The 14,373-nt window shown below is 47.9% G+C and overlaps 1 protein-coding gene across 1 annotated transcript in view; it reads left to right on the plus strand.

The window, feature by feature from the left end:
- The window catches only part of COMP (cartilage oligomeric matrix protein), a 43,396-nt gene extending 30,527 nt beyond the window's left edge, over nt 1–12,869 (plus strand). Inside the window, exons 12-19 of the mRNA XM_084826271.1 lie at nt 1,284–1,336; nt 1,980–2,173; nt 4,019–4,197; nt 5,328–5,376; nt 6,883–7,079; nt 9,247–9,419; nt 10,501–10,640; nt 11,318–12,869. Coding sequence (XP_084682397.1) covers nt 1,284–1,336; nt 1,980–2,173; nt 4,019–4,197; nt 5,328–5,376; nt 6,883–7,079; nt 9,247–9,419; nt 10,501–10,640; nt 11,318–11,367 — 1,035 coding nt within the window. The 3' untranslated portion in view covers nt 11,368–12,869. The remainder of the gene's footprint in view (nt 1–1,283; nt 1,337–1,979; nt 2,174–4,018; nt 4,198–5,327; nt 5,377–6,882; nt 7,080–9,246; nt 9,420–10,500; nt 10,641–11,317) is intronic.
- Nucleotides 12,870–14,373: the final 1,504 nt, after the last annotated feature.

The following is a 14,373-nucleotide window of genomic DNA, read 5'->3' on the forward strand; positions in this document are numbered from 1 at the left end:
GTGGTGTGATGTAATGGGGTCTTTTGCTGAGGGGTGGCTGTTCCCTGCCAATCTGTAGAATCGTGGTCTCAGTACCTATGCTTGGTTCTTCATCGGTATATGTGCTTACAATGGAGCGATCATGAGCCGTATCTTTAGGCAGACAATTCAGAATACAGACAGACAGAACCAGTTGGACACAGGCTAACTGTGGCTGTTCACATTTAGTTCATCTGTGCACAAACTGTGTTTTTTCACTTTCAGCCCATAGTGGACATTTTCTAACATATTGGCAAAGTGCTCCGTATTTGCAGAATTTGACTGTTCCCAAAGTATCATATGGCTCTCACATTAGCCAGGTTTCCTTTGATGCAGTTCTGATAGGGAGGGATCCCCATGGCTTTATGTCTCTCTGGCCTTGCAATTCTGGGGATACCGGAACACTGATATGCACAATGTTTTAGTGTAATTTTTATCAGGGGGCCAGAGCAAAACTGATTCAGCCAATTTCAGCATCCTCTCCTGGTGGTTTAGATTTGTTGCTCCTTCTATCATGGCTGGAGAGGCGAAATGTCAATACCAGGAAGTGGCGACGTTTTTAGATAGTTGTAAAAATGAGACTGCAAATGCTGATCCTCAGTTCTACTAATTTAACATTAAGTGTATGTTATTGTACTGTTAGGAGCACATATTTTTGGTTTGCATGTGCCTTCCCCTTTTCTTTGTGAAGAAATGTCTCAGGAAAGGGAGTATACACGGCAGAAAACTCCCCTGCATATTATTCTATTTCAACACTTAACTGAGGCTGCAATTTTTGAGACTGCTTTTCGAACTGGGTTTTTGTTTCTCAGTGGTTTGGAGTGTCAGAGGGAAGTGATGCCTAGGGGTTGCTTACCGCCAGGGGTGAGGTGTGGAGAATCAAACACAGGACAGAGCTCTGGTTGTGTGGGGCGGTGGTTGGAAATACATACCTCCCGATCACATGCGCCTTCCTTTGAGTAAAGAAGCCTTACACAACTTTTAGAACTCATGATGGCTAGACGCTCGAAGAGCATTTGTTTTAAAATGACGATATTCCTAGAGACTGGCACTGGGGAGCTGAGGCAGAGCATTTGTAGGGTTTTGATCTTTCAAGAGGAGGTTTCAAATCGGGGGTGTTGGTGGAAATGGCTGCTCCTCCCAACAGAGAACAGACAAGAATCCCAAAGCCTAGCTTTGCTAGCAGCACCTTAGGACATTATTTCCTATACATTTCTTTTTCTTTTTTTAAAAATGAAACTTGTGCTGCTTTCTAATTTTTTTAGAAAGATGCTGACCACGATCTCGTCGGTGACCCCTGTGACACCAACCAGGACCAGTGAGTTACAGAAACAGCTGCCTCATTCTGCCTGGGCACATCCCAAATATCTGAGTTATTTTGCTCATGTCACAGCATGAGAGCTATCACCACGTGTGTGTGTGTGTGTGTGTGTTTCGGAGGGAGAGGAAGCACAAGCCACTCACATGTTCCTGTGAGAATCACTCTTCTAGGTATCCCTCTTGATTGGAAGGGGGGAAGCACAGGGCAACGAGTCTTACGAAGATATGATACGCGGACTCCTCTGAGGGGAGATAATTCTGCTTTGTGTCCACATTGCGGATGACTGATCCAACCACGCCAGGGCAAAATTATCTATCCTTTCCCAGTGAAGGCTGATTAGCAGGAGGCAACCCTAGAGCAGTGAGTCATGCAGAGGTGCAACAGGCAGGCTCCTCCGAGGGCAGGTAATTCTCCTGTTTCTAGATCAGGAACAATTGATGGATCCAAAGGTGCCCAGTGCAGAGACCAGGCAGAGCACCAGGCTGGTTGGAGGGGGGACAACAAAGGAGAACAGTGACTCATATAAAGAAGCAACAGGTATCCTCCTGTGTGGGCAAGTGGTCTGTACTGGCAGGATTCTTAGATGAAATGAACTTGGCATGCTAACCATGCTCTCTGCCACCTTTTCTCCCTCTGCTAGAGATGGAGACGGTCTCCAAGACTCCCAGGACAACTGCCCATCGGTGCCCAACAGCTCCCAGCTGGACTCGGACCAGGATGGAATTGGGGATGAGTGTGATGATGATGATGACAATGATGGCATCCCTGACCGGAAGGCCCCCGGCCCCGACAACTGCCGCTTGGTCCCCAATCCTGGGCAGCAGGATACAGATGGTGAGGGGAAGGCGCGTGCTCCCTCCCGCTGGCCCTAGGCTTTTGACATGTGCAGAAGTGCCAAAATGTGTCCCCCGGGTGTCCGTGACTGTAGTTCAGTGGTAGAATAGGCTTTGTGTGCCAGGTCCTGTCCCCAGCACCTCCAGGTAGGGTGAGGAAAGACCCCCGCCTGCAACTCTGGAGAGCCATCACTGCCGGTCAGTGCTGGCATTGCGGGCGAGATGGACCCAGGTTCTGGCTCAGTCGCAGGCAGTTTCCTTTGTTCCACATAGAAGCCGGGCAGTGCAGGCTAAGGACGCGACCCTCGACCTCGACCCTCGACCTCCCTGAACGGAGGCTCACAAGCACCCTGCGCGGGGGGAGAGGAGCAGCGGAGACGATGCTTACCTCCCGTCCTCCTGCCTCGCGTGTTTTGCTGGATGGGCTTTTTCGGGCCGTCTAGCTGGGGTGCTTCGGAGGGGGAGAGGAGGAGGCTGGAAGAGGCTCAGGACAGCTCCTGGCCTCTCCAGTCACCTCCTGTCCCTGCCCACCATACCCAGCCATGGAAGCCCCCAAGTTGCTGCAAACTTTATTCATCTGCCTCTGTGGTTTCCAAGATTTCAGTCTGTTCCAAAGCATATCCTCCCAACCAAAAATCTATCCATTGCTTTTTTAAAAATGGTTTTACAATAATTCGCTTTTAATCTTTTTAAATTCACTTTGAAGGTTTATGGGCAGAAAACAGATCAGCAGTATTAATCTGAATAAATACATAACATTAAATATTAGGCTGCAGTGTCTGTGGGGCACAGACCTACCGTCTTGTTCTCTTGATATAAGCACAACTCTGCAGCATGGCACCCTTTTGTGAAGTACATGCTCGCTTCTTTGATCCACTCTCACCTCTGGCCATACAGATCTCGGAAACACTGCAAAAAAGCCCTGAGAACAGAGAGAGCAGAATGCGTGTCCGCATGCAGGGCTGTGGCGCTTAAAATTAGCCCACCTCTAAGACGCTGAACTGCAGACCGGAAGGTCGGCAGGACAGCAATTCGAGACCCGAGTGCCGCGTGACGGAGTGAGCTCCCGTCTTCAGTCCCAGCTCCTGCCAACCTAGCAGTTCGAAAGCAAGAAATTGCAAGTAGATAAATAGGTACCACCTCGGCGGGAAAGGTAACAGCGTCCCGTGCACCTCGATGTTCAGTCATGCCGGCCACGTGACCACGGAAACGTCTTCGGACAGCGCTGGCTCTTCAGCTTAGAAATGGAGATGAGCACTGCACCCTAGAGTCAGACACGACTGGCTGGGGACACCTTTACCTTTTACCTTTTTAATGCTCTGAAGAGAGAGGAAACACCAGCGCTCCAGTCTTGATCTATGCTGCATGGGCTGGTCTATGTGGATGTAGAAGCTAGCTGGGATGTGACCTTGACGCTCAGGACCCCTCAGTCTCTCCTTCAAGTCAAACCCTGGGCAGCTTGGGGAAGGGTGATTAGGCAGCTGACCAGCGCCAGCTTCAGGTTTCAGAGGGCCCAGGGAAAGACACCCCCAGTGGCCCCCTCCCTCAGTAAGTCTCCCTTCTCACTGCCATGGTCACCAATTGCACCTCCTCCCCTTCTTCATCATGGCTCCCGCTGGCTTGCTTGGCAGGCAGGGAGTCCTGGAGCGAGGAGGCCATGGCTTCTCCTGCGCCTCCTTCTCACCACCACCGTTGTCCAGAGTGAGAGGCAGGGGAACCAGCAGCCTGCAGTGATGAAAAGGAGGAGCACATCCAGGGTGCTCTTGTCAGCGGGCCCCTGGTGGGCTGTGGGTCCTCAGCATGCAGCGCCGGCCATGGAGCTGACCCTCCATTCCTCTTCTCTCAGGAGACGGCATTGGGGACATCTGCGAGGATGACTTTGATAAGGACCAAGTGATCGACCGGATCGATGTTTGCCCTGAGAACGCCCAGGTGACGCTGACCGACTTCCGGGCCTTCCAGACGGTGGTGCTGGACCCTGAGGGTGACGCCCAGATAGACCCCAACTGGATTGTCCTCAACCAGGTTGGACAGCAGGGCCAGGATTGCTTGTTCACGCATGGGCGTGCACGCACGTCTGTGTGCCGCGCTTGTTTTGCATGGTTGGGAAAGCATGTCCCCTCCTTCTTTCCCTGGGGGTCCTGATAGCTCAAAGGCCCAAAGTTTGAGATGCCTCTGCTGGCAATGAACTTGCTAGAGTGATGGAAGAATCAGCCGGTCTGGGAGCCTTTATATCCACCCCCTCAGTAGCACGTGGATCGTCCTCCCACATCACTTGACCTCCCAGGCAAGGAGGATCATGGCTGTGGTGGCAAGGCCTTTAGTCCCCTCCTCTGTCCAGCAGGGAGGAGAGACCGCATGTCCACTCCAAAGGGGCTCTCAACAGTTTAGGGCAGACCCTTCCCCATTCTTCCCTTCACCAATGAAAGCAAACTGCTGAGTAACAGAATGGGCTCGGAGCCCGTCGTTGCCTCAGGCTCAAGTGGGACAAGCTGTGATTGGCCCCTATGTTTTAAGGCGGGCTGCACTGTGGAACAGACAAGGGCAAAGGGCCATGCCAACAGCCGTGGGCACCATGGCTGAGGGCAAACAGGTATTTAACTCCCCACTCTACTGGGGTGGGGGAAGAGGTTTATTATTTATGTACGTATGGCATTTTTAACCCACCCGTTAGCCAAAAAGGCTCCCAAGTTTAAAAAAATAAGACAGGCTTACAATGTAAAAGACACGACACAAAAGGAAAGAGGATTGGGAGGGAGGAGGAAAAAACCCTCCACCAAATTCAGGCATTGGATTCTTCATTCAGCAGGTCATGGAGTTGGATCTAAACAGCGGAAGTGCTGTTGCTTCCTCTCCCTCTGATGGGCTCAGCAGAAGCCAGACATCAGATGTCACCGAACCCTATGTTAAGTGAGCCAAAAGGGGCCTCCCCTCCCCTGCAGTTTGTCTTGAGTTTTCAAAGGTAGACTGTCCCTGAACTTGGAGGTTCCATGACAAGTAGCCATTGATAGACCTACTAGCCCAGGTCCATTGTGTTCATAAGGATATATTGGGCCAGACTGTTGTGCCCTCCTCCTCTCTCGTAAAATGCACGAGCCGCCATGAGCGCTTCCGCGCCATCTGCATTTTAAAAAACCACACCAAATTTTTTGCAGGGCATGGAGATAGTTCAGACCATGAACAGCGACCCGGGCTTGGCTGTCGGTAAGTAATTTTTGTATTTTATTTTATTACATGTATATCCCACCATTTTTCCTCCGTAAGGAACCCAAGGCGGCATACATAATCCCCCTCCTCTCCATTTTAGCCTCACAACAACCCTGTGAGGTAGGTTGGGCTGAGACTCTGTGACTGGCCTAAGGTCACCCAGTGAGCTTCCGTGGCTGAGAACCCGGATCTCCCGGCTCCCAGTCCAACACTCTAGCCACTACACCACACTGGCTGTCACTAAGTGATTAATTAATTCATCTTAAGAAGAGTTCATTGTCTTTTAGTTCCATTATCTGTCATTTCATTCCTATTAATACCCCTAGCAAAATATGTTTTAATACATATCAGCAATAAATATAGGTCAATAATAGTACTTAATAGAAATAGATTTGTAATGTCAATATGTATTTTGTAGGTTTGTTGATGGATGCTATCTATTAGTGGAAACAATTGTTACTTTACATAATGGATGCTCTCTATTCTGTTAGAGCAGGCTGGACAACTTGTGGTTTTACAGGTATTTTGATCTACAAATTGTCCACCCTTGAGTTAAGCTTGTCAAAAGGCAAATAACAGTGTGCGTGCGTGCAGAATCCAAAATCTCTAGTTATTATTTTTAAGTAACTCTCTAGACCTCATGATTGTGAAGATAGGCTCAAGTGTTGGCAATACTACGCTGGCTGGGGCATTCTGGGAATTGTAGCCCAACACCTCTGGAGGGTGCCAGGTTGGGCAAGGCTGCCCTTCCTGGATTTGTAAATAAATAACATATTTCAAAGACATCCTAAGTCTCTGTGGCTCACGCCTCAAAGGAAACTAAACCCCAGACAGAGCTACTATTCAGGGTTGTGGGAAGAGTGCTAACAATAGGTTTGAAATCTCAGGAGAAGTGGAATTAATCCCCCCCCACCACCGAGATTATGTGCGGGATAGCAACTTCCCCTGACAGTTGATCATCAGCAAGCCCAGAATCACACAAATATGGCCCATTCAAATACCTTGGAGATCACAGGTTTTAGCATTCTGCGGTGCAGATTCCCCCCCCCCCCCTTCTAAGCACGTAGCTTTAGAACAGGGATGCAGAACCGCTTTCAGCCTGAGGGCTGAATTCTGTTTCAGAGAAGCTCTCGGGGGCCACATTCCAGTGGTGGACAGGGCCAAAGGCAAAAGGGGTGGGGCCAAAATGCCAGCATATTTTAGCTTAACGCTCTTACTGCCAGTAAGGAAGTCTTAGGACAGGCATTGCAACCTTTTAGAGTGGGGAAAAGCAGCACAAAAGCAGATGTGCAGTTGTCCACCAAATGATCAGTGGTTGGGGAGGAAGGGTGTGAGGTCAAGAGTGGCCATCCGTGCAACACCCATGCCTGGGGTCCTGAACCCCTGCTTTACTAGCTGCTATGTGAACACACCATCCCGATGTTGTCACAATACCCCACACACCCAGATGGGTTTCCCAGTTTTGTGTGCGTGATGCCTTTTCTCCTTTCTTCCTTGGTTGAGGGTACACTGCCTTCAACGGGGTGGACTTTGAGGGCACCTTCCATGTGAACACGGCCACGGACGATGACTATGCCGGGTTCATCTTCGGTTACCAGGACAGCTCCAGCTTCTACGTAGTCATGTGGAAGCAGATGGAACAAACCTACTGGCAGGCAAATCCGTTCCGAGCGGTAGCTGAACCCGGGATTCAGCTCAAGGTAGGGGATACAGGACCCTGGAAGCTCCCGGTTCCCACAATTCAATTCAGGAAGATGAATGCCAGGGGGTGGGGAAGATAGTCCCGCTTTCAAAACAAACGCGAATCCCCTCCCTCTGAGAACCAAAGAGGGGATGTTGTGGTGGATTCCCCCCTCCTCTACTTTTTATCCTCTTTAAGGAGCCTCTTGGCTTTGCACAGTTCCAGGAGGCTGTTAAGCATTCCGGGTTGCCCAATCCTTTAGGGTCAGTGGCTGGCCGTTGGCACTCTCCCAAAATGGCTGCCATGGTGGCTGTGGCCGGTCACAAAACACACATTTCCCAGGAGGCAAATGGGTGAAACTAAAAGGAAATTAACCTTCTCGAGAACCTGAGTACAAGGCAGAGATGGTGGGTCTGAGCTCCAGAACAGAAAACCACTCTTTTGAGCCCAAATAAAGATGGTGCTGGAGGCAGCACTTTGCTTCGCAGCAGGCCGGCTCCCCAGCTAAAAACCCACAGTTGTTTTTTTTAGATAAAAAATAAAATCAGGAGGGGATGGGAGCCTCTGATTCATGCCACCAGAAGAGTCCATGGGCACATTGGAGGCTGCAGGATTACAGCAATTCTCTGTAGAAGCTCAGAGTTTGGAGAGCCTCTGGGAAAAGATATTAACAGAAGCAGAGCCCTGCTGGGCCGGATCAAGGGCTCATATAGAGGCCAACCAGATGCCTCTAGGAAGCCCATGAGCACAGCATTTAGGCGATCATTTGGACAGGTGTGCTTCAATAGACATCGTTGACTTGGACTCCCAAAAGGCTTTTGACGAAGCCCCTCACCAAAGACTCCTGAGCAAACTTAGCAGCCCTGGAATAAGAGGACAGGCCCTCTTATGGAGCAGCAACCGGTTAAAGAACAGAGAGCAGAGAGAGGAAATAAATGGTCAATTCCCCCAGTGGAGAAGGGTCCCACAGGGATCTGTATTGGGGCCAATGCTATTTAACTTCTTCATAAATTATCTGGAATCAGGAGTGAGCAATGGGGTCCTCCCATGAAGCTGATTGGCAGGAGATTCAGGACAGGCAAAAGGAAGGACTTCACAGAGCTCAGAGTTAAACTATGGAATTCACTTCCCCAAGATGTAGTGATGGTCACCAATTTGGATGCCTTTGAAAGGGGATGAGACAAGTTCATGGAAGAGAAAGCTCAATGGCTACTGGTCAAGATGGCTATATGCTACCTCCTATATCAGAGACAGTGTGCCTATGTACACCAGTTGCTGGGGAGCATGGGCGGGAGGGTGCTGTTGCACTCGTGTCCCGCTTGTGGATTCCTGGTCGACAGTTGGTTGGCCATTGTATGAACAGAACGCTGGACTAGATGAACCCTGGGTCTGATCCAGAAAGGCTCTTCTTTTGATCACTTCCCTGTGCTGTTGTCCTTAGGAACTGATATTCAGAGATAGACTACCTGATGGCTCTCTCTACTCATAGCCATCTAGCGACCTCTCCTCCTCCATCAGGTTGTCTAATCCTCCTCGACAATCCAGCGGCCATCACTGCACCGTGAAGCTGTGAATTCCATTAAACCAGTTACGTGTCACATGGACTTTCTTTTTCTCATCCTGAACCTTCCTTCAGTTTCATCTGATGAGCTTGTGTTCTGACCCAAGAGGGAGGAAAACTTCTCTCTATCCACCACAGTGGTACAGGAACCCAAGTCTGGCCCACTGAACCTCTGGGTTCCTCCAGGAGTTGGGACTTCTCCCAGCAATGGCAGAGTCCCTAACTCCATACCTCTCCTCAGTGTGGAGAAAGTGAGAGTGTATTTGGGGCAGTGACAAAGTGTGTTGCCATACCTGCTAATGCCATCCAGCCCACCGAGGGTCTGGTAGGGGGCAATTCTGACCCTCATCTAATTTTTGCACGCCTAATCCACCATCTCCACACTAGGCATCACTTTCATAAAGCTCTACCACGTCTCCTCTCTTTTCCCTGCACACTTCAGCTATTCCAAAGTGGCAGCCCTGGGGAATAGCTCCCTGTAAAGAAGAGAGTGTCCCCAACTGACAGCAAAGCCCATGGTGGTCTCTGGTGCTCTAGCCCTAGGACAGGAAGAAGGCTGTAGGCCATGAATGCCTTCCCCTGCTTTCTAAATGTGTCCTTTTCTTTGCCTGCTCTCCAAACCCAGGCAGTGAAGTCAAAGACGGGCCCTGGGGAATATCTCCGCAACTCACTGTGGCACACGGGAGACACAGCTGACCAAGTCAAGTTGCTGTGGAAAGACCCACGGAATGTGGGCTGGAAAGACAAGACCTCCTACCGCTGGTTCTTACAGCACCGGCCCCAGGTGGGCTACATCCGGTAAGCAGCGATCTGTAGAGAGCCCGCAATCACTTGCAGGGTGGACACTGATGGTCTCTGGTCCATCATGAGCTAAGTTCTAACAGGCAGGTACCAAGGTCTCTGGTCGCTAATTAGTGAAGTCTGACAGGCAGGTACCAAGGAGATGGCCTCCTCGGTGGTGGTACCACTGTTGCAAAATTCTTGCCCAGACAATGGTGTTTGAAGACCTTTTCTTTATTCCAGAAGACATTTGATGGACTTGTCCATTTTTCTGATTTTTGACTGTTTCTTTTTAAAATGCTACAGCATGCTTTTATGTTGTTAATGCAATTTTTATATTGCATTTTTGGGACATTATTTGTCCTTTCTAAATTAAGCTGCTCCACCAAATCTATTTGAAAAGCAAGATAAAAATAAGGAGTTTATTAAATAAAGCTCAGGAAAGTCCTCATCTTACCCTTTGCTGAAAGATGTTTGAAAACAGTGGAAAGCATTACAAATCGACAAGAGGTTTAGATCTTAAAGGAACATCCTAGCACAGAGGTGGGCGGAAGGTAGATCTGGATTGACTGGTAGATCCTGGGTGATCTAAAGTAGATTAGCAAGGATTTCTGCTCCAAGTATTTAAAAATAGCAGCAATAAATGACTCCCATTCTGTCCTATGTTATACTGCTGAAATGAAGAAAGCTTGGGGCAAGCAAGGGTGGTTTATTCTGTGAGCTCCATTCAGTCCTGGTACTCAAAATGCCTAAGCTCAGAATTCTACAAGTGTGCATCTTTTGCACCAGGCTCCAGTTGGTGGAAGTCAGAGTTCTAGTAAAAATCAAAAGTCGATTCCGCAAGCCTGAAGTCTGCCCACCCCCAGCTTATGCAGATAAACAGTTTTCATTTTTGGCCCTTCCTTTTCAAAACTAAAAGACAAGGCAGATTCAATATCAGCTTTGCACAAAATTTGTCCAGGGCCAACCCTAGGGTTGTTTTTTTTTTTGTAACCAAGCTTGGGGGATCTCCGGCACTGAAGGCCCTCATCCGGGGCTTAAACTTGCACTGGCCGGAATTAAGCTTGATCCGTCTGTTCCCTTTTGCCTGTTGTTCCAGAGCTCGCTTCTACGAGGGCTCCGAGTTGGTGGCAGACACAGGTGTTGTCCTTGACACAACAATGCGAGGAGGACGTCTGGGTGTCTTCTGCTTCTCTCAGGAGAACATAATCTGGTCCAACCTGCGGTATCGCTGCAATGGTAAGCGAATGCGGCCCTGAAAGCCAATTTTATTAAAGCATCTTTAGCCAAAAAAAGGCTCCCAGAGTGGTTTACACACTTGAACAATGAGACCGTTTCTACCCTCAGGCTTACAACCTAAAAGATATGACACAAAAGGAGGAGGGATTGGGAGGGAAGAGGAAACAAGCAAACTCAGGCATTAGTTTTTTGTTACAAAGTTCATATAAATGTTCTGTTGGGCAGATAGATATGCACACAACCCACTGCTACGTGCTGTGATCACTGGATTACTAAACGTTTTTCTACTGGTATAAATTTTTAACACAAGAGACAGGGGTTAAAAAAAAACTCGGCGGCTCTTTCAGCCATAAGAAAAATGTGATTTCAACAAAGAGGCCAAGAGAATGATTGCCTTGTGATCACCAAATTCACTGTTGCATAAAATTTAATGGGTGACATCCACAGTTGCAGTGTTCATTGAATGGTGCTGGTTCCAAGTTTTATTTTATATGCTTGCCATGGGGGTGGGAAGCTGAACACGAGCCACACCCCAGAAAGGCAAGCTTCTTGAGTGAATTGCTTCTTGCAGCAATTTCAGCCACATCAAGGCTCCTCTTCACGGGAACGTTTTCTCCTTGCGTCCGTTTGTCTGCATACCTTCCAACTCACTCTCGTTCTCCCTCTCTTGTTCGCAGACACGATCCCCGAAGACTACGAGTCTTACCGGAACCAGCAAGACTACTAAATATCATCGCCCTCGCCCTAAAGATTTGCTTGAGAGAGACTCACAACACATGCACACACCGCTTTTTGCTCTCTTACGATATTATTGAGTTGTGAACTGCCTCGCAAGTGCCTGGCCCTCAGCCAGTGCCTTCCCATCCCCTGCCCCACACCTCTCCAGCAAATGCCCTGGCTCTTGGAAGCCTCCCCGGAATCGCTGGCTGTGGGCAGAGGCTTGCTTAAAACACACAGCCTGTAAATGTTCCATGTTCTACGCAGCGCGGAAGAGCAGCTAATCCAGTCTTACCCGACAATATGCTTGGGAAACACACAGGGAGCTGCTAGCAAGCCAAGATAAATTAAATAGCCAAAGACTCTGGAAGGCCAACTTATTGATGAGTGAATCTTATCAGCTTTGCTTTCTCCCGCATTTGAATTTTTAAAAGCGCAGGTTCTCTCTCCCCCAACTATGAAGCGTTTTGCAAATTTCGGTCAATTCTTATTAAAACCCCTGAATGGAAATGAAGTTCGCAGCCACCAGCCAAAATTCAGCAAGTACAGCTCTTCCCAGCATGGAGAAAACTGTGATGTACCTGCTTGCACATAGCTTGTTAAAGATGAGGTGCCTGTCAGAAATATGTGGCAACCCTCATCAAGAACCAACACAGTTGAACACACAGGGTTTCACCCCAGACTTCTAAGAGCTGAGCACTCAAACTCCTGAGCCTGGACGGACAAATGTGTCAGTTTCGGTTCCTGCCATATTCACATTTTTAAAAAATCTCATGTTCTTTTTGTAGTGAATGTGGAGCTTTGTGAATGTTGGTAAATTCTTATCAAAACCAAACTGACATAAAATTCTCACCCATCTCTAATCATCACCCACAGAGTCTGCCTCCTCCCATTCAGCTCAGCTGGGGCTGTGCAATTTGTCAGCACTGGGTCAGAGCTGCCTGCTTGTTGGGCATCTGTATCAACCAGTGCCCTGGGCTCAGCTCCATCCAGTCAGGATACAACTGCAGATTTGTGTCGTGTAATACATGAGGGACAGGAAGGTTCCTCTGAGGACCGGTCCTTCATGCTCTCAAAGTTTTATGGGAATGTGAAAATGAACCGGGGCTTAATTTTCTTCTTCTTCCTGAATTAGAAGTGAACATCCCCTTTGGAGACCACAGAACAAATCGGACTGAGCCTGCTGAAGAAACCACGGGCGTCCTTCAAAATGCACAAACGCTTGCGTTTTAGGGGACTGTAGCTCAGCGTTAGAGCGACTGCTTTGTAGAAGGTCCCGGGTTCAATCCTGCGATCTCCACTTAAAAAGGATGATGTACCAGGTGATGGGAGAAGACTCTTTTTACCCAAGACACCGCCAGTCAGTACAGACCAGCTGTCTGCAAGCTGGTGCCCTCAATGTGTTGCATGTTGCAGATGCATACTGGCTGGGGCTGATGGGAGCTGAAATACAGGGAGTGCACTTTTTTAAAAATATAAAACATTCGGTCAATAAAACTACTCTTGTCTACGAATGGGCAGGTTGTCTTTATTGTCCACTGAAGTTTGTAGGTGAGAGTTCTGGCACACAAGATAGATTCGGGAAAGAAAACAATTCAAGCAGGGGGGCGGAAGAGACACATGTGGAAATTGCAAAACCCATCACAAACAGACCTTCAGTTCAAAAACAGTTATTATTCTTCAGAAAAGCAGAACAGCCAGAGAGAAAAACAGCTGAACTTTATTACATTTCATTTACAAATAATGCAAAGTTACAAAGACAAAAAAAAACCCTTCACAGGAAAAAAGAGAAACGAACAAAACAAAACAAAACAAAAGAGATTGAAAAAAATGTACACAGAGTTTTGCTGCTTTTTTCACATCATTGTCGTGTTCTTAGTTTGCAAAAGAAGAACAAACACACACACGCTTACAAAGCCACCTTCAGGGTTCCGGGTTTTTGTTTTGCCAAGAGAAAAAGCCACAATAAATTAAGCTTCTATGCTCGAGTTCCTGTGCTCCTGCCCCCAAGTCCTCCCCCCTCCCCCCAAAAAAACCTGTAGCTCAATGGTAGGATTTGCATATATCAGTGAAGTCATTCCACTAGTCCTCATGGTTTTAAAAAAATGACCTGCAAAGAACAGGATGTTACACAGTCCAAAATACAGAAAACTAAAGGCTGTTCCCTGCCCCACCATTCACCCTCAAATATGAAGTTTGTTTTTTAGCTGCCTGTCTGTAAGAGCTGTCCCACGCAGCAGAATTTATATTCAGAAAAATGCCCCCCACCCTGATACAATTTTACACTTTTAGGTGTCCCATCAGAAATTTTGGAAAAGACATTCATTTCCTCCCTCAAAGAAAGCCATGTCTGAAAAGCTACCACCCTACAAGCTAGAATTAACTACATTTGTACTTGTTAAGTTGTATTCACGTTTAAGTCAAACATTTTGGATGTCTCTAGCAATACAGCCCAAACATTATTATAAATATGGATAATTATGTTAAATGTGCAATCGCTCATGCCCATAAAAAGTTAGGAACTATTTAAGATGAAAAAAATAATGTACGTTTAAACAGGTCTTATTCTCCCAGAAAGAAGTCTGTTAGCCTGTAGAATAAATACTGATGTTTTGAAGTGCAATGATGGGCGGTCTCCCCCCATGCCTCCCAAGCCAGATATCCCATGAAGAAGTAACTTCTTCTGAATTTTACCCCATTTAAGGAAGCGATTCAAATAGGAACTGCTGCCGTGGTGCAGTTCGACACCAGGGCATCTGGTTGGGGAAGGCTGCCTTACAGCCAGTTCTTGTAAAAATCAAGGATCTTACGGAGTAATGAACTCTAGAGAGATGCCTTCCCTTTCACAGTGAAGAAGAGTTTAAAAGGAATTGCAGGAATGACACTCTACTTGACGTGGATGTGCCGAAGTGAAATGCTGACGCTGCATCCTCAGATGGGCAGGCATTCTACAGTGCCCTTTAGCAGACCTCTGCAAAATAATCCGATTGCTGTGCTAAGATCTTGATACGCCCAT

This window comes from Heloderma suspectum, chromosome Z, assembly GCF_057233095.1.
Source record: "Heloderma suspectum isolate Gila_16-S chromosome Z, 16-S_ref, whole genome shotgun sequence".
NCBI classification, from domain to species: domain Eukaryota; kingdom Metazoa; phylum Chordata; class Lepidosauria; order Squamata; family Helodermatidae; genus Heloderma; species Heloderma suspectum.